Genomic DNA, 22630 nt, shown 5'->3' with positions numbered 1-22630 from the left:
GTATATTTTTGCTTCAGATATATTTTTCAGTTTTAGAGTTTATTTTGGTTCCTTTTGATAGTGTCACTTCTGAGAGTTCTTATCTTTCTATTTATTATGATCATCTTTACTATAGATTCTGGTGTACTCTCCTGAAGAGTATTCTTTTTTTTTTTAATGACTATACATTTAACTTGGCAGTACTCATCCCTTTTGGGTGTGGCGGCCCAAATCTCAATTCAGTTATTGCCTGGGATGCTTGAGTATTCTCTGCACTTGTGTGGTTCAGACATCAGCCAGATATTTGGGAAGAGTTTGTACACAGACTTTGGCATTCCTCTCTCTGGCTCTCTCCTTTCTCTTCACTTTCCAGTGGATGTGGTTGCCTCTGTCCTCTGGCTTCAGGCCACTAAGATCACAGGATTACTCTGAGTTTTAACATTCCCACAAGGTATAGAATATGGCCTGCTCTCAGGCCAAAAGCCTTTTTCAAATGGGAAACTCATTTCAAATGGGTAAATGCCATTACCTTCTACAAAATTCTAACATACTTCCAGTGTCTGCTTACTCTTGGTTACAAGATAGTTGTATTTGTCACTAGCAGGAGAATTTCTCTTGGAGCTACTACTCATCTGTACCAGAAGCTGAGCCTTCACATATTTTATAATGTAAAAATCACTGAATGATTGAAATTGTGTAATAGAGGTCCTTGTCAAAAGTATTCACACGTCAGGCATGTAAGTTATAGTTGTGCTACAAAGAACTGGCTGGGAAGACCTCAGCCCACTAACAGTGGACAAAAAGTAGTCCCAACATAAGAGTTATGGAATTCATACTGTGCAAATAGGGAAACAGTACTACATGGTATTCTAGTTAAAACTGCAACATAGGTGAACCTTTATATTTCTCCAAACATAGGTGCACCTTTATGTTTCTCTAGAAGTCCCTGATCAGTTGGTAATTTCTCATTAGTGTCCTTGAAAACATTCAGATGAATTTCACGAATCTAAGTTGAAGTGAATAATATGTTCACCATCTGAAGAAATCATATAGATCCTAAAGTACCAGGAATATAAAACTACAAGCTCGTAAGTCTAGGGTTTGCCCCTGTAAACTGTCCCTAATATGCAAAGTCCAACTAGGATATCTCTGACAGGAATGCTGACATGCTAAAATGTTTGCAACTCTGGTGATTCCTCAGGGCTTTTCATGCTAAATAGGAACTACTTTATTATCTCTTGACCAAACATTTGATGTAACAAGAATGGTTGGGGTAGAAGTGGAGGTGTTTAAGAAGAAAAGCTGTTAAGAATAACTGGATTTTCTTCCCTTACTGTGTCATTTGAAGTATAGATAATGAATTACAGAAGTAACTATAAAGACCTAATATATTTTGGATCCTTAACAAATTTTAAACAGACTATTCATAGAATAATATAAAGTATTTCTTAAAACCTACAGAAATTTAAAATTAAATAAATCTGGGTTATTTAATGTTAAATAAGCTTATTTGGCTATATGTTTTTACTTTTTGCTTCACCTTTTATTGCTATTCATGCTTTATGAATTCAAATGAATGACAATAGGAAAATTTGATAAATGTACTTAAATAGTAAATATGAGCATCTGCATCTTAACTTTCATCTTATACATTCATCTTTATTCTTGTTTTATGTATTTATATTAGGAATGTGGCTTTGCTAAGGATTTGATACTGTTTGCCACCTTTAATGAAGGTAAAAAACATAAAACTTTAAACTTCTTATGAATATCTTGATGAATCTTATACAACATTTAAGCTGTCATTTTATGTTTTTTTTTCCCTCACAGTTAAAAGTCAAAATATTTTGGTAAAAGGACTTAAGCTTTCTAATTCCTATGAAGATTTTGAGTTGAAGAAATTACTGTTCAACATAATTGTGATCCTATGTAAAGATTTACCTACTATACAGGTAAAGAGTAACCAAGGCAGAAAAATTAATAAAAATTATCTCACTTTGTAGTATAACTTTTTTAAAGTCCTGAATGTAAATATTTTATCAATTCATATATTTACCATAAAAGGTAGTAAACTCTTACTGGCCTGAATTTTAGCTTTTAAAATTTTTCTTTGCTTATCTGTTAGTAAATTTAAGTACCTAAATTTAAACCATATAAACCAAAGAAAAATAGTAGAACCTAGGAGATTTAATAATACATTTAGATCTCTTGAATTAAGGAGCATAAAACGAAAGAAGCTCCACATAGGCATATCCAGCTTAATAGTCTGTTTCTGACCACAGTAACAAGGACTGATTTAATGCTGGAAAAAATTATTAACCTCTGTGACGCCAATCTTAAACTCTTATGAACCTGCTTTTTCTTTTTTTTTTTTTTTTTTTTTTTTTTTTTTTTTTTTTTTTACAGAGACACACAGTTTATTTAACTATACATCTAAAATACATAGCATGCATAATTAACAAGCCAACATGGAAAAATGAAAATTGAACCTGCTTTTTCATCACACAAACCTAATGTCTTTAATTACTTTGACTTTCTATGAATCTGTTTTTTAATATGTTGTTTTCTGCATAACAACATGATGTAATATGAAGAACACTGGAACTGAATTTCACTTCTGGCTTATCACCTACTAGCTATGTGGCCTTAGCAAAATTACCTTATCTATCTGTGGTTCAGTTCCTCTTTCTGTAAAGAAAAGATTACAATGCTTCAGCTCTGCTCACAGGTCTACTGTGAAGTTGAGATGAAGGCTTTATAAACTATAAAGTGATAGTAAATGTATTTTTAACAATACTGTTAGTTTAGTTACCGCATTAAGTGAAATTTCCTTTTAGTCCTAAAACTCTACCAAGCTCCAAGGATTACCATGAAAACGAAGTAGGAATTCAGTCTATCAACATCACTACCAAAAATATAAAGATGGGATAGTCTAGCAGTAAAGGCTTTAGTCAGACAGAATCCCAGTGCTGCCACTTTGTGGCTATGTGGTGTTTAATGGGTTATTTGATTTCTCTAAATCCCAGATAGCTCAACTTCAACGTGGGGATAACGCCTACCTCAAGATTATTATGAGGATTTAACTGAGCTCAGCTTTTTCTTAGTAATGCAACTTTGAGGAATATATATATTTTCAAATGCTCAGGAAAAGAAAAATTATCTTTACAGTTATATCTTTATCATTTGTGACCAAAAAAACACATACTGTGTAGAACCTAAATGTATTTTCCAAAATGCAAATGGAAAATCATTTGGAAAATTATTCCATAAATTATGATTTATTATTCTAATAGAGTATTATATAAATATTAAAATTAGAGCTATAAAGATAATGAAATTTACACTACAGTTTATAAATCAATTTTAATTGATTAAATAACATTTTATAAACAACAGAGTCAAGTAGCACAGATTATGGTGAGCTTCTTAAAATACTTTGTGAGCAGCGAAATCACCCATTTTTATGTGTCATATAATTTGTGTTCCAGTAATATTACTAGTAATGATAATGAATTTGTATACTATCATTTGCAACACAGGGTATTTTTGAAACATTATATACCTAATTCTAACAACAATGTTAGAACTAGTAGTTATTCCTGTTTTCTCAACTCTAGATCTTGCATTATTTTCACATGGACTAGTAGGGAATTAGAAAAATTGTTTTTGGGAAAGTCTTTTTAGAATAAAGCCAAATTAAAAGAAAATTAAATATAATATAGCATATGATGTTTTCTTCTCTTGTGAATCATAAATATGCATCAATCAGAATCAACTATACTAATTCTGTTGTCATAATAGCTGTGCATTTTATCTCATTTTTATTAAAATGATGGAGTCAATAAAATTTAAAAATACTAGGCATATAATTAAACGTGGCTTGTGACCTAACTGACATTTATTTGGTAGAATGTTTATGTTGCATGTGTTTAAATATTCACTGTAGTCATTACGTCAAACAAAATTATTTTTTATGGTACACAACTGAATCTGTGATACATTTCCTTTTTAAAAACAGAGTGAGGAAAGAAATATCAGCATTTGCCCCCAAATATTCTACTCCTATGGTTTTATCATAAGCAGTAACTAAAGTACATATATGAGCACCAAAGACAAAAAAATAACACATATTTTATATTATTATCAGAGCATAACAGTCCTCAGAAAAGAGAATCATAACCAACTGGTATTAAATTTTTCTGGTTTTTTTTTTTGGTACCTATCATAAGTCGGGGTTATTTTATAAAGGAAGTATTTTGAAATAGTCATCAATAAAACATCAAAATGTAATTTTTTAATTTAATTGCCTTAGATAAAATAAAGTAGTTTTAGCCATGTTTCTAACAAAGCATCCTTTGTTCTTTCTCATAGCTATTAATTGAGGGCAAAGTTATTTTGGCTTTGTTTACCTATGTTAAGAAGCCTCAGAAACAAAAAACAATTAACTGGTCTGCAGCACAGTATGAAGAATTACAACTGCATGCAATTGCCACTTTGTCTTCAGTGGCTCCTTTATTAATAGAAGAATACATGTCATGCCAGGGAAATGCTCAAGTCCTTGCATTTCTAGAATGGTGTGAGAGTGAAGGTGAGTGGCCCTTCAAGATTCCTGTCAAAATTCTCATCTTCAAATTTCAACTGGATGCTCAATATATGCTTAGAAATAACAATGAAGTTAATTAAAGTTACAAGAAGTAAAAACATGTAGACCTGACTTCTTGTTGTTTTAAGAAAAATACAGATTTTATTTAAAGTCAGACATTAGTAAATGTCAGAGTTGATGCACACTTAAAGAAATCATACATGTAATTTAAAATTTTGTATTTTTAGATCTATCTAAACTCCTGGAAATATTTTATTTGCTTTGTTTGTTTGTTAGTTGAGACAGGATCTCACCCTGTCACCCAGGCTAGAGTGCAGTGGTATGCTCATGGCTCACTACAGCCTCAACCTCTTGGGCTCTAGTGATCCTCCCACCTCAGCCTTCCCAGTGACCGGGACTACAGGTGCATGCCACCATGCCTAGCTAATTTTTGTATTTTTTGTAGAGAGGGTTTTGCCATGTTGCCCAGTCTAGCCTTAAACCACTGGGCTGAAGCTATCTGCCTGCCTTGGCCACTCACAGTGTTGGGATTACAGGTGTGAGCCTGAAATCAATTACAATACTGCCTAGCCTAGCAATATTATAATGCATTCATTCAACAAATATTTATGACTGCCTAATGGGTACTAGATACTGTTTCACTACTGAAAATACATTTAGGCTTAAAACAAATAAACATCCTTTTCTCCATGGAGCTTAAAATCTAGATCTCTATGTATTTTATTCTCTTTGTAGCAATTGTGAATGGGAGTTTGCTCATGATTTGGCTGTCTGTTTGCCTGTTATACGTGTATAGGAATGCTTGTGATTTTTGCACATTGATTTTGTAATCTGAGACTTTGCCAAAGTTGCTTATCAGCTTGAGATTTTGGGCTGAGACGATGGAGTCTTTTAAATATACAATCATGTCGTCTGTAAATAGAGACAATTTGACTTCTTCTTTTCCTAATTGAATACACTTTATTTCTTTTTCTTGCCTGATCTTCCAATACTGTGTTGAATAGGAGTGGTGAGAGAGGGCATCCTTGTCTTGTGCCATATTTCAAAGGGAATGCTTCAAGTTTTTGCCCATTCAGTATAATCTTGGCTGTGGGTTTGTGAAGTCCCTCTTCAAGGAGAACTACAAACCACTGCTCAAGGAAATAAGAGAGGACACAAACAGATGGAAAAACATTCCATGCTTATGGTTAGGAAGAATCAATATTGTGAAAATGGCCATACTGCCCAAAGTAATTTATAGATTCAATGCTATCCCCATCAAGCTACCAATGACCTTCTTCACAGAACTGGAAAAAACCACCTTAAATTTCATATGGAACCAAAAGAGAGCCCACATAGCCAAGATAATTCTAAGCAAAAAGAACAAAGCTGGAGGCATCACGCTACCTGTCTTCAAACTATACTAAAGGCAACAGTAATCAAACAGCATGGTACTGGTACCAAAACAGAGGTATAGACCAATGGAACAGAACAGAGGCCTCAGAAGTAATGGCAAACATCTACAACTATCTGATCTTTGACAAACCTGACAAAAACAAACACTGGGGAAAGGATTCCTTATTTAATAAATGGCGTTGGTAAAATTGACTAGCCATATGCAGAAAGCTGAAACTGGATCCCTTCCTTACACCTTATACAAAAATTAACTCCAGATGGATTAAAGGTCTAAACATAAGCCCTAACACCATAAAAACCCTAGAAGAAACCTAGGCAAAACCATTCAGGACATAGGCAAGGACTTCATGACTAAAACACCAAAAGCAATGACAAAAGCCAAAATAGGCAAATGGGATCTAATTAAACTTAAGAGTTCCAGCGCAGCAAAAGTAGCCATCATTAGAGTGAACTGGCAACCAACAATGGGAAAAAGATTTTGCAATCTACCCATCTGACAAAGGACTAATATCCAGAATGTACAAAGAATGTAAACAAATTTACAAGAAAAAAACAACCCCATCAAAGAGTGGGCAAAGGATATGAACAGACACTTTTCAAAAGAAGACATTTATGCAACCAACAAACGAAAAAAATGCTCATCATCACTGGTCATTAGAGAAATGCAAATCAAAACCACATTGAGATACCATCTCATGCCAGTTAGAATGACGATCATTAAAAAATCAGGAGACAACAGATGCTAGAGAGGATGTGGAGAAATAGGAACACTTTCACACTGTTGTTAGGAGTGTAAATCAGTTCAACCATTGTGGAAGACAGTGTGGCAATTCCTCAAGGATTTAGAAATAGAAATACCATTTGACCCAGCAATCCCATTACTGAGTATATACCCAAAGGATTATAAATCATTCTATTATAAAGACACATGCACACGTATGTTTTGTGGCACTGTTTATAATAGCAAAGACTTGGAACCAACCAAAATGCCTATCAATAATAGACTGGATAAAGAAAATGTGGCACATATACATCATGGAATACTATGCAGCCATATAAAAGCATGAGTTCATGTCCTTTGCAGGGACATGGACAAAGCTGGAAACCATCATTCTCAGCAAACTGACACAAGAACAGAAAACCAAACACCGCATATTCTCACTCATAAGTGGGTGTTGAACAATGAGAATACATGGACACAGGGAGGGGAACATCACACACCAGAGCCTGTTGGGGGGTGGGGAGACTAGGGGCAGGATAGCAGAGGGTGGGAGTATTGGGGAGGGATAACATAAGGAGAAATACCTAATAGGTTTAGATGACAGGGGGTTGGAGGCACCAAACCACCATGGCATGTGTATACCTATGTAACAATTCTGCACAATCTGCACATGTACCCCAGAACTTAAAGTAAAATAATAATAATAATAAAAATCTAGATATCTAGCCAGAAGTAATGACTCCAATGTGGTCTACCAAATTAGTAGAGCCCCAGTTTGTTTGTATTTTATTTAAGTTCTTAGAAAGAAAAAAGAAATACATTCATTTTTTAAAAGTTTTATAAGGAAGATATTGCTTCTTTTCTGTTAGTAATTTTGCTCTGGAAATAATTTTCTACAATGCATTTTCATTAGATCAATCACCCATTTATGCATGAAGGAGGAAAAAATGATAACCTTTTTATTCTCTAGTTTCCAAATGCTGAGCTACTAAATTTAGTCTTATAAAATTATTTTTCACTAAATAAAGCAGTTCTTCAGTCTATCCTTTATATCATTTATGTTTGTAGAAGACTTTAAGGCAAAAGGGGAAATGCTATCTAATAAGAAGAGAACTGATAACTAATAGTTATTCAGAACCTACTATCTGGTCGGCCTTATACACCTTCCAAGTATTAAGTCACTTAGGCCTCTCAACAAACCTAAGAGGTATAGGTATTATTATTATCCCTGTTTATCAGATGGGTAGAACTCAGTCTAAGAAGTTAAATAACTTATTCTTGGCCACAAGTGGCAAAGCAAAGATTTAACCCAGGTTCTATAATAGAACCCACAATTTTAACCAACATGCAATACTCAGAACAGTATTTTCAACTTTTTTTAAAACTGGAAACATAAAGCTACTTCTAAAAGTAGCTTTTAATGAAAGCATAGCATAAAGAAGGGAGGATTTGCCTTGATACTTATCAAGACCTACCATAATGCTATTGTAATTAAAGTTATGTGGTACTGGGTCATGGACAGTCAACGGCATGGAGTACATGGAAGGTTAGCATTATGAAAGATGATATTGCCAATCAGTGAGAGAAGGATGGTGTTGGGGCAGTTGGTCTTCCATGTGAAAAAATAAGAATTAGATCTTTTCACTTTGTTTTTTTTAAAATCAGTTGCAAAGTTAATAAATTGATGTAAATTTGAAAAGTCATACAGTTGAAACTGTTAGAAGAAAACATGGGAAAATATCTTTATGCTAGATATCAGGATAGGAAAACGTTTCTTGAAAGACTCGTAAGTTTAAGGTACAAGAAAAAATTGATGTATTTAAGTACTATAAAATGTACAAATGTCTGTATGACAAAATCTAAGTGAAATACTAATCTACAAATTGAGAGAAGACATTTACTACCCCTGTGACTGATAATGGATTAAAATCCAGGTTTATAAAGAACTCCTACATATCAACAAGAAAACAACTCAGTAGAGAAGTATGCAAAGACAGGGACTGCTATATCACAGAGAATTTTCAAAAAAAATTTTTCAAAAAAAAAAATTAAAAACTCTCAATCCCATTGGTAATCAAATAAATGCAAATTAACATAACAGTGAACTATCACTTCAAATTTAACAGATTTCAGAGAAAATCAAGACCAAGTACAGTAGCTCACAACTGTAATCCCAACACTTTGAGAGGTCAAGGCAGGAGGAACACTTGAGGCCAGAAGTTCAAAACCATCCTGGGCAACATGGCAAGACCCCATTTCTTAAAATTAAAAAAAAAAAAAAAAAAAGCTGGTCATAGTGGCACATACCTGTAGACCTAGCTTCTTGGGAGGCTGAGGTGGGAGTATCACTTGAGCCCAGGAGATTGAGGCTACAGTGAGCCATAATTGCATCACTGCAATCTAGCCTGGGCAACAGAGCAAGATCCTGTCTCTTAGAAAAGAAAAATTAATTCATCTTATACATAGTATCTATATAAATACCTTGGGAAACAATTTAGCACCTTTAGTAAAATTCAATGTGGATATATCCTATATAATTCTAGTCACATGGAAAAACTCTTCTTAATGGATAGAAGAGGACATGAACCAGAATGTTTATTGTAACAGTTTATACTAGTGAATGGATAAACTATAATTCATTTATTAAAAATGAATGCTGAAAGCAATTAAAATGAATAATCTATATCTACTTGTGACAATATGAATAATTTTAAAGCAAACATAATCTTGAGTAATAAATAGAAGCAAGTTGCAAAAGATACACATATGATACATTTCAGTAAAATTCTAAAACATATTCTGAGAATAGAAGGAGGGAAAAGGAGTAATATTTTACTTCTCTAAAAAAACTAAAGCAAATATGACAAAATTTTAACATTTGTTTAAACTTTTGATAAATGTATAAGATATTTGATATATTGTTTTGTTTATTTGAAATGTTTTTGTTTTAAATTATCAATTTTTCTCCACAGATCCGTTTTTCAGTCATGGTAACAGTTTTCATGGTACAGGTGGCCGAGGCAACAAGTTTGCCCAGATGCGCTACAGTTTACGACTCCTGAGAGCCATGGTCTACCTTGAAGATGAGACTGTAAACACAGATCTTTGTGAAAAGGGAACAATTCAGCAAATGATAGGTAAAATATAACATGGTGGTTTGCCAATGAAAGAGGAATATTTATAATAGAAGTAGTTTTGTTAGAAATGTTCTTCTAAAATTTATTTTGTCTTTATGATTGAGAAGCTCCTGAATATTTTCTTGATTTTTGTTTCATTTGTTTCATATTGTTGCTATAAATCAGTTTTTCTTCTTACTGAAATATCATAATCACTAACCCTTTAAACATTTATTTCTTCAACTCAGATACCATTTCATTTAGGATTATCTTTATCTTTTTTTTTTTAAATGAGCTATTCTACTTTTTTTTTTCTTTTTTTTAGACAGAGTCTCTCTCTATCACCCAGGCTGGAGTGCAATGGTGTGATCTGGGCTTACTGCAATTTCCGCCTCCTGAGTTCAANTCAGATGATCCACCTGCCTTGGCTTCCCAAAGTGCTGGGATTTTACAGGCATGTGCCACTGTGCCCAGCCATGAGCTATTCTTTTTTTTTTTTTTTTTTTTTTAGACAGAGTCTCTCTCTATCACCCAGGCTGGAGTGCAATGGTGTGATCTGGGCTTACTGCAATTTCCGCCTCCTGAGTTCAAGCGATTCTCCTGCCTCAGCCTCCCAAGTAGCTGGGACTACAGGCGTACACCACCATGCCCAGCTAATTTTTGTATTTTTTTAGTGGAGATGGGGTTTCACCCTGTTAGCCAGGATGTTCTTGATCTCCTGACCTTGTGATCTGCCCCCCTCTGCCTCTCATAATGCTAGGATTACAGGCATGAGCCACGGCGCTCGGCCAGGTCACCACTTTTGGCCAAGCCTTTTGGAGCTATTTTAAAACAAGATAACATGGCATTTCCAATGCACGCGTCATAACAGAACACTGGTACATTGGCATTTACAGAAATGTACAGAGGAGTTTCTTTTCTGATATGAAATATCAGAATATCCTTGACTTTCAGCTTATGCTTGACTATGCCTAATCACCATATCCCCTAAAATAAGTACACATAAACCCAGTGTAAAATTCAGAACCCCTAAACAAAAGCTGCTTTACCTTTTGTTATTTAAAAAAGTTATCTAGATCATACCTTTCCTTGACTTTGAAAAGAGTTATTTCAGTCATTCATATGCAGTGATTACTTCACTAGTCAATTATATTATCTGGTAGATGTTAATGTTAATTATAAATGCCTACTCAAAAACTCTTCTATTTGTTAAATTAAGGTGCTTACTCTTTCATCATTAGTGGAGTGGGGTGGTGCTCTCTAATAATAGTAATATAGAAAATAGCAGGAAATCAAAGTATATTGAAAAGGGAGCTAGTGAAAACATTTACCCTTTTGCCCAGTTTGTTTGGGATGAACAAATCTGAAAGTGCATTTTATCATTCCTGTGCACATTCTGTTGCATAAAACTCAGTCTAACTAGTGGAAATCCAGGAAATATAATCTTTCATATGTCTAGGAAGAAGTCTTAATCCTACCTGCACTAGGGAACAGGGTAGGGAAAAGGGAAAACAAATAGCAATGGTTCTTCTTGTCTTAGAACCTTTTCCCCTTAACTGAAAATAAGCTGATCTTTATGTTAAGTTATTGGAGGTAGGGACCTTTTCTAACTGAGTCTAACAGGGCTTTGTAGTGGTAATGTGCTCAATAAGTAGTAACTAGATTATAAATGTAAATGTTTATACACTTTCTGCGTATAGTATACACTGCTTGGGTGTTAGGTGCACCAAAATCTCAGAAATAACCAATAAAGAACTTAGCTATGTGACCAAAAACCACCTGTTCCACAAAATCTATTGCAATAAAATAAAAATGTTTATATACTTTCTGTGTAGACACTGGGGTTACAAACATGTATAATGCAGGACACTGAGGACATTTTCCTTAATGAGAAAATAGAAACTATGTATATCATAGAAAGATAGCATTTGTTACCCTACATGTCATCAATTAGACACTTAATGCGTAGTACAGAATAATGTGACAGAAACTAAGAGGCTTGGCTAGCTTTCCGGGCCAGGAAGTCAGGATTCTGTGAGGTAAGGGTAGTGTAAAGAGGTAGAAAAACAGACATAGCGCTCAAGCAGGGAAATAGCATGAACAGGGAGACATGGTCCTGAAATATGCATGGTGATGTGTTCAGAGCTAGTTTAAGAGGAGCCAAAGCTTTATGAAGACAAATGACATAAGATAGGTTAATTATATAGCCAGAGGCCAAGCTGGAATGAGTTTTGAGTGATTGACAACAGTTCAAACTTCATCCTCTTAAGGCATGGAGAGCCGCAAGGGGTTTTGATTAGTGACGTATGTACAATGTTGTATTTTAGGAAGAAGAATCTGGGAGAAATAGAATGATCTAGAACAAGAAGACAATAAAGGCAAGGAGTTGAAGGGTACTTAAATATGGAGCATTATACTATGTTACAGACAGCAGGAAATGTTACTGCCTGCGTTCAGTTGGGAAGGAGAATGAGATAGTCTAGAAAGAAGCAGCAGACCTATGGCCAATCAGATTGGATTCCTAGAAGATGTTCCTGATAAATGGAAATAGGCCCCTCTATCCATGGCATACCCCAGCACTGGGCCTCCAGCTGGCTCAACTAGCCTCCCTTAGGGTCTGATCCCACACCTGTAATTCATCCTACTGGGACCTAGAATAGTCCCTCAGGGACAGTTATAGAGATAGGCTAGGATTTCCATATCCCTTCTACTTTGGAACATAGCTCCATACTTTTCTGCTAATGCCAGTGACCCCCTTTAACAGAGAAAAGGTGACTTTTGTTCTTTATTTAAAGCTTAAAAAAATCCTTTTTGAGGCAACATTGTATCATGAATATAATTTCATCAGCGTTAGTGGCCCCTTTTCAGTCCTGTTCAATTTCGATTGGAAGCAAGAGAGGGATTTTAAAGGACAAGGAATACTGTTACCTAAAGTTGTTTAAAACACCTTCAGTTAGACATCAAGGAAAGTTGCAGAAGATAGTAACAGGAATAGAAAACACACTTAAAAAGATCTGCCGCCTTTGCTTAGACTTGACCCTGTTAACCATGAGGAGAGGAAGAAATCAGGCAAACTACAGTCAGGAAACATCTTCATATATTTGCAAAGGTACTCATTTCCTACCTCATGAAACTCTGCATATTTTTAAACATAGTTTGCTCAGCAAAATGTCAGGTTATTGGGGCATCCTTTAATGACACACTATTAATTCTGTACTAGAATTTCTGTTTATGTGAGGCTACAGATTATATTGAGAAATTCTATATATGTAAGTAGGGCTACTGATTGTATTGAAAACTGTAGGAATTCATTTATCATCTTTTCATAGCCTCTAGGTTACTATGCAATGAAAATGTCCTCTTCTAACATAGTTTCTCTAGGCTGGGCATGGTGGCTCACACCTGTAATCCCAACACTTTACGAGGCCCAGACAGGAGGATTACTTGAGCTGAGGAGTTCAAGACCAGCCTGGGCAACATAATGAGACCCTGTCTCTTTATAACAAATAAAAATAAGTAAACAAATAAAAGTTTCTCTAGCCAAACAAGCTTTTTAGAAGAGATTTCCAAGCAGTAATTGATCGAAATTTTTAAAAGTATCTAATAACTATACATCCTTTAAATGTTTTCATACCAGGAATCTTTAAAAATATAATAAGCAAGACTAATGAAAAGGAAGAAGCCATTGTTTTGGAAATCCAGTCTGATATATTACTTATCCTATCTGGTCTTTGTGAGCACCATATTCAAAGGAAGGTATGTATGCCTGTTGCAAGTTTTGTTCAGGGCTCCCAGTCACCTAACACTATAAACTATTTTTGTAACTATCTATAATTGTATTTAGTTTTGTGAAAATTTAATATTTTTGTTAATAATTAGAGTATAATTATATAAAGTAAAAGGTACAGGATATACAATGATATACACCCATTTCACTAATACTCTAGTTAAAACAGAGAATATTTCTCTCTATATAAAATTTCCTCATCCCATTAGAAGCCATCCCCCCACTCACCTCCAGACAAACTACTATTCTGTTTTCTATTACTATAGGTTGGTTTTGCCTATTCTTTAAGTTTATATGAATGGAATCACACAATTTATTGTTTTATGTCTGGATTGTGTCATCCAGCATCATATTTTAGAAATACATCCATGTCGGCCAGGCGAGGTGGCTCACGCTTGTAATCTCAGCACTGTGGGAGGCTGAGGCAGGTGGATCACCTGAGGTCAGAAGTTCAAGACCAGCCTGGCCAACATGGCAAAACCTTGTCTCTACTAAAAATACAAAAATTAGCTGGGCATGGTGGCGCACACCTGTAATCTCAGTTACTCTGGAGGCTGAGGCATGAGAATCACTTGAACCCAGGAGGTGGAGGTTGCAGTGAGCCCAGATCGCACCATTACACTCCAGCCAGGGTGACAGAGTGAGGCTCTGTCTCAAAGAAAAAAAAAAAAGAAATATATCCATGTCATTCTATGTATCAATAATTCATTTCTTTTTATTGCTAAATAGTATTCCATTGTATGAATATACCAAAATTTGTATATCTGTTCCCCTATTGATAGGTAGGCACTTGGGTTCTTTTATTTATGGCTATAGTGAATAAAGCTTTGGTGAACATTCTTGTACTAGTCTCGTACTAGTGCATAATACTTTCATTTCTCTTGGGTAAGTACCTACGAGTGGGGAATTGCTGTAGGTGTATCTTTATCTTTATAAGAAACTGCTAAACAGTTTTACAAAGTGGGCTGTACCATTTTAAATGTTGTCTGGGGTTTGAATTGGGTTCAAACCTAAAGCCAAAAGTTAGAATGAGATCTTAATCCCCTTTTATCTTTTTTAGCTCTATAGTGAACTCTGAGTCTCAGAGATTGATAATTTAAATATTAAATAACAAGGGATGGAATTGGAAAGATAAAAAAAAATGATGATTTCAGTAGATAGATTTTAAGTGAATACCTGCTTAGCTCCAAGCTTTGATGCATCAAATTTCTCCTCATATTCTACCGCCCTGTGCCTGGGCTCCTCTGGAAAAATAATCATGATCTTGCTTACTGGGAACCAGACCTGAACAACAAGGCAATGAGAAAGGTACTTAGAGAAAAATATTAAGTGGTTAAAACTTCACATAAATTATTAAAGGTTTTAACTACATTTATATCTTATTTCCCTCTTGGGGTCATTAAAAATCATGATAGTTATTACCATATAATAATTGATCTGGCATAATGCTAGACTGCATTGATTATAATGTTGAAGAAAACAGAATTGCAAATTTTATGACTTTAGGAGAAAGGGAATAAAACAAAAAATCTAAAGGGATATTATTAAACTCGCGTGTTGATTGATACCCCCTCTTAAAATGATTAGTTTTTATAATAATTGGTTTTAAATTCCTGAGAACAAGTAAGTACAGTTTTTTAAACTGTAGTAAAAGCGGTATTTTTCTAACAATGTTGCTGTATTTCTCTGGTAGAAAAACAATTTTAGGGGATAAAGTAGGAAATGAAGGAATTACTTATTTCAAGAAATAATTTAAAACAAATATCTTAAACAGGAAATTTTTGGAACTGAAGGAGTAGATATAGTTCTTCATGTGATGAAAACAGATCCCAGGAAGTTACAGAGTGGCTTAGGCTATAATATACTTCTTTTTAGTACATTGGACAGCATTTGGTGAGTATTACTGTAATCCAATAAGGTAGACTCACAGCAGTCATGCATCACTTTACAACAGTGGGGATACATTCTGAGAAATGTGTCCTTAGACAATTTGGTCTTGTGCAAACTTCATAGGGTGTACTTACACAAACCTAGACGATATAACCTACTACATACTTAAGCTAGATGCTGTAGCCTAAAGGCTACAAACTGTGTCATGTTACTATACTGAATACTGTGGCAATTGTAACACAGTGGTATTTGTATATCGAAACATATATAAACATTTTTAAAAAGTACAGTAAGACTACAGAATAAAAGATTTTTAAAAATAGTACACCTGTAGAGGGCACTTATGAATAGAACTTGCAGTATCAGAAGTTGCTATGAGTGAGTCAGTGAGTGAATGGTGAATGAATGTGAAGGCCTAGGACCTTATTATACATTACTGTAGACTTTATCAACACTTTACGCTTAGATTACACTAAACGTATTTTTAAAATATTTTTCTTTTCTCAATAATATACTAACCTTAGCTTACTGTAATATTTTTTACTTTATAAATGTTTTAATTTTCTCTAAGTTTTTGGCTCTTTTGTAATAACATTTAGCTTAAAATACAAACACATTGGCCGGGCACAGTGGCTCATGCCTGTAATCCCAAAACTTTGGGAGGCTGAGGCGGGTGGATCACAAGGTCAAGAGATTGAGACCATCCTCGCAACATGGTGAGACCCCATCTCTACTAAAAATACAAAAAAAAAAAAAAATTATCTGGGCGTGGTGGCACATGCCTGTGGTCCCAGCTACTCGGGAGGCTGAAGTGGAAGAATACCTTGAACCCAGGAGGTGGAGGTTGCAGTGAGCTGAGATTGAGCCACAGCACTCCAGCCTGGCAACAGAGCAAGACTCCATCTCAAAAAAAAAAAAAAATTAGCTGGGCATGGTGGTGCATGCCTATAGTCCCAGCTACTCAGGAGGCTGAGGCAGGAGAATCACTTGAACCCGGGAAGCAGAGGTCGCAATGAGCCAAGATCACGCCACTGCACTCCAGCCTTGCAACAGAGTGAGACTCAGTCCCCGCCAAAAAAATACAAACACATTGTATAGCCATACAAAAATATTTTTTCTTTAAATCCTTATTCTATAAGTTTCTTCTTTAAGACAAAATTAAGTTGCTTTTATTTGTTAAAAACTAAGATACAAACACAAATTAGCCTAGGCTTATGAAAAAATATTTGTGTGCATATATTTTATTACACTTGCATAGATATTTCTGTCCAGTATACACCTAGATGTAAAAATGCCTAGATCGGGGCACTTTTATGTCTGTTCAGCTTTAAGAGATAATACCAAAAAATTTTCCAAAGTACTTATATCAATTACACCTTTCCCAGTAGTGTGAAGATTTCTCCTTGTTCCACACCCTTACCAACACACTGCACTGTATCTTTCATTGCAGCCATTCTTGGGGACTTGTGTGCCAGTGTCTCTTTCTAGTTTTAATTTTCATATTCCTGATTACTAACAAGTTCATTTGCCATTTGAATAGCCTCTTTTTTGTGAAATCCCTACTCAAGTCTCTTGCTTTTCTAATTACCTATTATTTTTTATTGAGTTCTTTATACGTAGTAGACATGAGCCTTTTTCTGTTACATGTTTGTCAAATATATTCTGCTACCCTGAGGTTTACATTTTCACTCTCTTCACTCTCTTTTTGTTGAACCAATAGTCTTAATTTCAGTGTGGTCTAATTTACTAGTCTGTTTTTTTATGGTCAGTACTTTTAGTGCCCTGTTTAAGCAGTCTTTTCTTACCCCATAATCATGAAGATTACTGCCTGCATTTCTTCTAGACGCTTTATTGTTTTGCCCTTTACATTTAGGCCTATAGTCTACCTGGAATTGATTTGTAGGTATGGTGTGAGGTGAGGTACAAGTTTTACTTTTTTTTGTATGGATGTAATCCAGTGCTGTTTTTGGATAAACCATCCTTTACCCACTGCTTTGCAGTACCTTCTTTGTACAAATCAAATGTCCATATGTATTTGGATCTATTCTAGGATTCCTAAACTGCTCTACTGGTCTTTTGTCTATCCTTCTGTAATATTGTGCTATTTTAATAACTAGGTCTTTTTAATAAGCCTAGACATCTGGTAGAGTAAGTCTTCCTACTTTTTCCTTCCCCATTAAGATTGTCTTAGCTTTTGCTGACCCCTTGCATTTAGATATTATATTAGTCAAGTTTCCCTAGAGAGACAGAACCAGTAGGAAAAAACAGAGAGAGAGAGAAAGATAGATTGATATTTATTATAAGGGATTGGCTCACACAATTAGGAAGGCTGAAAAGTCCCAAGAACTACCATCAGCAAGCGGAGTGCCCAGAAGTACTGATGGTGTCCTTCCAGTCTGAGACTGACAGCCTATGGACCAGAAAACCCAGTTGTCTGGGTTGCTATGGCATTTGTAAACCATCATTGTGCTGGTGAGAGTGTAGCAATAAGGACAACCAAAGGTCACTTTTATCAGCATCTTGGTTTTGATGGGTTTTAGCCAGCTTCTTCACTGCAACCTGTTTTATCTGCAAGGTCTCGATAACCTGTATCTTATGCTGACCTCCTGTCTCATCCTGTGACTTAAAGTGCCTTAACCATCTGGGAATGCAGCCCAGTAGGTCTCAGCCTTATTTTACCCAGCCCCTATTTAAGATGGAGTTGCTCTCATTCAAACACTTCTAACAAAATAATCTTAACTGCAAAGATGAGATATAATCAATAATTATCCCATATTTGAAGTGCACCAACATCTTGAAACAGCACATATACACCATGGAATATTATGCAGCCATCAAAAACGATGAGTTTCGGTCCTTTATAGGGACATGGATGAACCTGGAAACCATCATTCTCAGCAAACTGACAGAAGAGCAGAAGATCAAACACCGCATGTTCTCACTCATAGGCGGGTGTTGAACAATGAGAACACATGGACACAGGGAGGGGACCACTACACACTGGGGTCAGTTGGGGGGAAATAGGGGAGGGACGGTGGGTGGTGGGGAGCTGGGGAGAGATAGCAAGGGGAGAGATGCCAGATGTAGGTGATGGGGAGGAAGGCAGCAAATCACACTGCCACGTGTGTACCTATGCAACAATTTTGCATGTTCTTCACATGTACCCCAAAACCTAAAATGCAATAAAATAAATAAATGGGAAAAAAATAAAAATGAAATAAAAAAAAGAAACAGCAATGTCGACAAGGCCTGTAAACATTTTACAGAATTTCATTCTGAACCCAGTATGACTGACTGGTCAAGTCCTGAGGCACAGTTTTTTTTTGTTTTTGCTTTGCTTTGCTTTGTTTTGTTTTTTGAGATGGAGTCTCATTCTGTCACCCAGGATGGTGTGCAGTGGCATGATCTCGGCTCATTGCAACCTCCACCTCCTGGGTTCAAGCAATTCTTCTGCCTCAGCCTCCTGAATAACTGTGAATATGGGCATCCACCACCATGCCCGGCTGATTCTTGTATGTTTAGTAGAGATGTCATTTCTCCATGTTAGCCAAGCTGATTTCAAACTTCTGACCTCAGATGATTTGCCCCCCTCAGCCTCCCAAAGTGCTGACATTACAGGTGTGAGCCACCATGCCCAGCCTGAGGCACAGTTTTAAGATGTCCTGAGAACATGTGCCCCAGGTAGTTGGGCTATGGCTTGGTTTTATTCATTTTATGGAGATATAAGACATCAATCAGTACACATAAGATATGCTTTGGTTTGGTTCAGAAAGGAAGGAACTCAAAGCTGGGGTTTACAGGTCAGAGATGGATTCAAAAATTTCCTAGTTGCCATCTGTTGAAAAGGGTAAGTTATTATTTAAAAACCTGGGATCAATAGAAAGGAGTATCTGGTTTAAAATAATTGATTGTTGAGACCAAATTTCTTATTATATAGAATAGTTGGTAAACATAAAAGGTGTCAGATTTAGTTAAATCTCTCCTGGATCAGGAAAATACTTGGAAAAGGCAGGAGATTCTCTGCAGACTATATATTTTCCCCAGAAGAGAGAGCTGTGCAGGGCCATTTTAAAGTAAGTCAAAGGAATATATTTTGGGTAAAATACTTTGATTTCTTTCAGAGCCTACTGTCATATGGTGCTATACTGGAGTCAGGTTGGAATTTGGTGTCTCATTGCTGTGAAGGGTCTGTTTTTTCATTCTTAAGATCTCTGTTTTAATATTAATACTGGTCAATTGTGCCTAAATTCCAAAGGAAGGAAGGTATAATGAGACATGTCCAACCCCTCCATCCCATCATGGCCTGAACTAGTTTTTCAAGTTGACTTTGGAATGCCTTGGCCAAGAGAAGGGTCCATTTAGTTGGTTGGGTATTTATTTTCGGTTTACAGCAACAATAAATGGATATACCTTGAAAAAAAGTTTCTAAACCAACCAGAGAAGATCACTAATAATAATTAATATTATGAAAGCAAAGGAGAATGTTTCATTTGTAGGAAAGAAATAGGCAGTTATGAAAAAGAATTGATACTGGTTTTTAAAAACATTGAAATTAAACAACACTGGTAAAATTTCTTCAAAGTTCCATTTTTTTGGGTAAAACATTAGCTACTTGATTTAAGGAAATGAAGAAAACATATTCTTTGAAAATGCTTTCATAAAAATAAAGCTGTACAAATTGAGTTTAACAATAAATGTTCATCAAATGAATAACTTCCTTTTAATTTAAGGTGCTGTATTTTGGGATGTTATCCCTCAGAGGATTACTTTCTTGAAAAGGAAGGCATTTTTCTCCTTTTGGATGTGTTGGCAGTAAGTATGGCTATAGCAATTGTAAGATAAAAGAAAAATATGATTAATAAAGAACTTTTCCAAATTGAGTACCATAGGGCACTATTTTATGAATAAATGTGCCCCAAATCATGTTCAAAGGTACTATTTTAAACAAAATTGCTCCTAGAGATTCATAATACACAGTGTATTAAAGGCTCTAAGAATTCCTCCAGTTGAAAAATCACGTTACCAGTGTTTTTTCAATGTTTTCAAATACACGGGAACAAATAATTTGTTTTGTTCTTGTACTCCATCAACCTGCTAAGAAACAGTTAGTGAAGAGCTTGACCATATCAAAACCCATAGTTATTTATTAATAACTTCTAGTTTCTTCCCTTGGTATTAAAAGATAAGGGCCACATTAGACAAGGAGCAAAGATAAGCATTTTTAAAGAACTATGTATTATTTGGAGGTAATGTAAAGAAGTCTAGTGTGTCATGGACCATTGTTTTACAGAATTAGCAGGTATGAGCAAGCTAGGCCTTTCAAAAGAGACAGTTGCCATCTAGCAGCTGTGAAGAATATAATCTTTACTAGCCTCAATTCTAACTGGAGTCCATACTCAAGATGATATGGGAGGAAACGTACAGTTTTGTTTCAATAAAACTTTGAGAGAGAGTTTCACACAGAGTTCTAGCCAGATCACTGTCTGTGATTCTGTGATTGCCACCATTCTTGATTTTGTTAACAGAATAACAAACCTACTTTGATTTAGCAAAGGAGCTAAAATTATTTATGCCCCTTAACCTCCCTGAAATTTAGTTCATTTCTCTCCTTTCGATTTTTCTATCTGTAAAACAGAGATAACAACATAATATATCTTACTGTATTGTTGGAAGGATTAAATGAGTGTATGTGTGTGTGTGTGCATCTAAGTGTGCATGCATACATATATATTATGGATTAAGTAGTAACTAACACATTTTCCTGTTAGCTGTTATTATGAATATAACTAATAGATTGTGTTTAATGCTGATTCAATCAAATTAGTTGCAAATTACAAATATTATTTAATGAAATTTTTATATCAACTTCAATCTTTCACGTTTGCCTGTCTCCTGAAAGTGAAATATAGAAATTTAAAAAAACTTATTTCCTTGAGTGTTTTGCATAATGCAATTCTGCTGAAATATAAAGTATGCAATGATAACTGCTAATAGTGGTTAAATATTAATGAGAGCTTACTATGTGCCAGGCAGTCTCATATAATTCATAATAACCTTTTGCAGGTAATATTATTAACCTTCATTTTATAAAAGGAAACTGATAATGTTTGCAATTGAAACAAAAGCTTACACATTTCCTTTGCTATATTCAAATAGCAGTACATTTTTTGAAAAACGAAAAGCATTTCATATAGAAGCATTAGATTATGGAAGCCATTGCTCTGGATGCAATTTTCTATACCTAAATTTTAGCCTGCTGAAAGCTACTTGTAGCAAAATAAAGGAAATATGCTTGATAATAGGAGAATTTTTTTGAATGCTTAAATACTCTTTTATGGATTATGATTGCCACAAAACCAAATTATATCTTATTTTATTTTCATATATGACTGTCACTTGCAGTTACCATCAGTTATTCTCCTAATAACAAAGAGATTACAGTTAGCATGAATCTTTACAAGCCTTAATAAAGCATATAGATTGGAAAGATCCTGTAATTACAGTGAATTCTGTATAGCACTATTGAGCTTCACCACTTAAAATGAACATCTTCACTTATTTTTGCAAATTTCCTTTTTCCAACTCAACCACATCCGTCACATTTTGGTCATGACGTATGTTTATAATAACTTCAGAATTACATTAAATCTTTTTATTTTTTAAAATTTACAATGTTTGAAAATGTACTCATTACAATGGGTTATCCATTTTAACAGGAGATTGTCCTGACTCTGAGTTTAGAAGAAACTTAATGGTAATGCAAGTGTTTCTCTTTTTTTTTTTTTTTTTAGGGCAATAATTCTTAATATTTATTGCAACTTTTTTTTCTTTTCTGTTTCCTTGCTAAAGTTGAACCAAAAAAAATTCTGTAATCTAATGCTTGGAATAATGGTTGAATTTTGTGATAATCCCAAAACTGCAGCTCATGTTAATGCTTGGCGAGGGAAGAAGGATCAGACAGCTGCCAGTCTTTTAATTAAATTGTGGAGAAAGGAGGAAAAAGAACTAGGAGTAAAACGTGATAAAAATGGGAAGATCATTGGTGAGTATATTTATAATTGTTAGTAGAAGCAATTGGATGTATTTTTAAAAAATATATTTAAATGGTATTAAGAAAGCATCAGGACTTTCACCCCTTT

General features: G+C 34.9%; 1 protein-coding gene across 6 annotated transcripts in view; it reads left to right on the top strand.

Moving 5' to 3' along the window:
- Positions 1-22630, top strand: part of CFAP69 (cilia and flagella associated protein 69) — a 64888-nt gene that overhangs the window by 31410 nt on the left and 10848 nt on the right. For all 6 annotated transcript variants that reach the window (XM_017536446.2, XM_037741323.1, XM_037741324.1 and 3 more), the window contains 8 exons: positions 1667-1715; positions 1810-1931; positions 4351-4567; positions 9671-9835; positions 13452-13570; positions 15376-15494; positions 20222-20303; positions 22341-22533. In XM_017536446.2, the coding sequence (XP_017391935.1) occupies positions 1667-1715; positions 1810-1931; positions 4351-4567; positions 9671-9835; positions 13452-13570; positions 15376-15494; positions 20222-20303; positions 22341-22533 (1066 nt within the window). The remainder of the gene's footprint in view (positions 1-1666; positions 1716-1809; positions 1932-4350; positions 4568-9670; positions 9836-13451; positions 13571-15375; positions 15495-20221; positions 20304-22340; positions 22534-22630) is intronic.

Source organism: Cebus imitator, unplaced genomic scaffold, assembly GCF_001604975.1.
Source record: "Cebus imitator isolate Cc_AM_T3 unplaced genomic scaffold, Cebus_imitator-1.0 Scaffold98, whole genome shotgun sequence".
Lineage (NCBI taxonomy): Eukaryota > Metazoa > Chordata > Mammalia > Primates > Cebidae > Cebus > Cebus imitator.
This window is presented reverse-complemented; position numbering and strand designations above follow the sequence as displayed.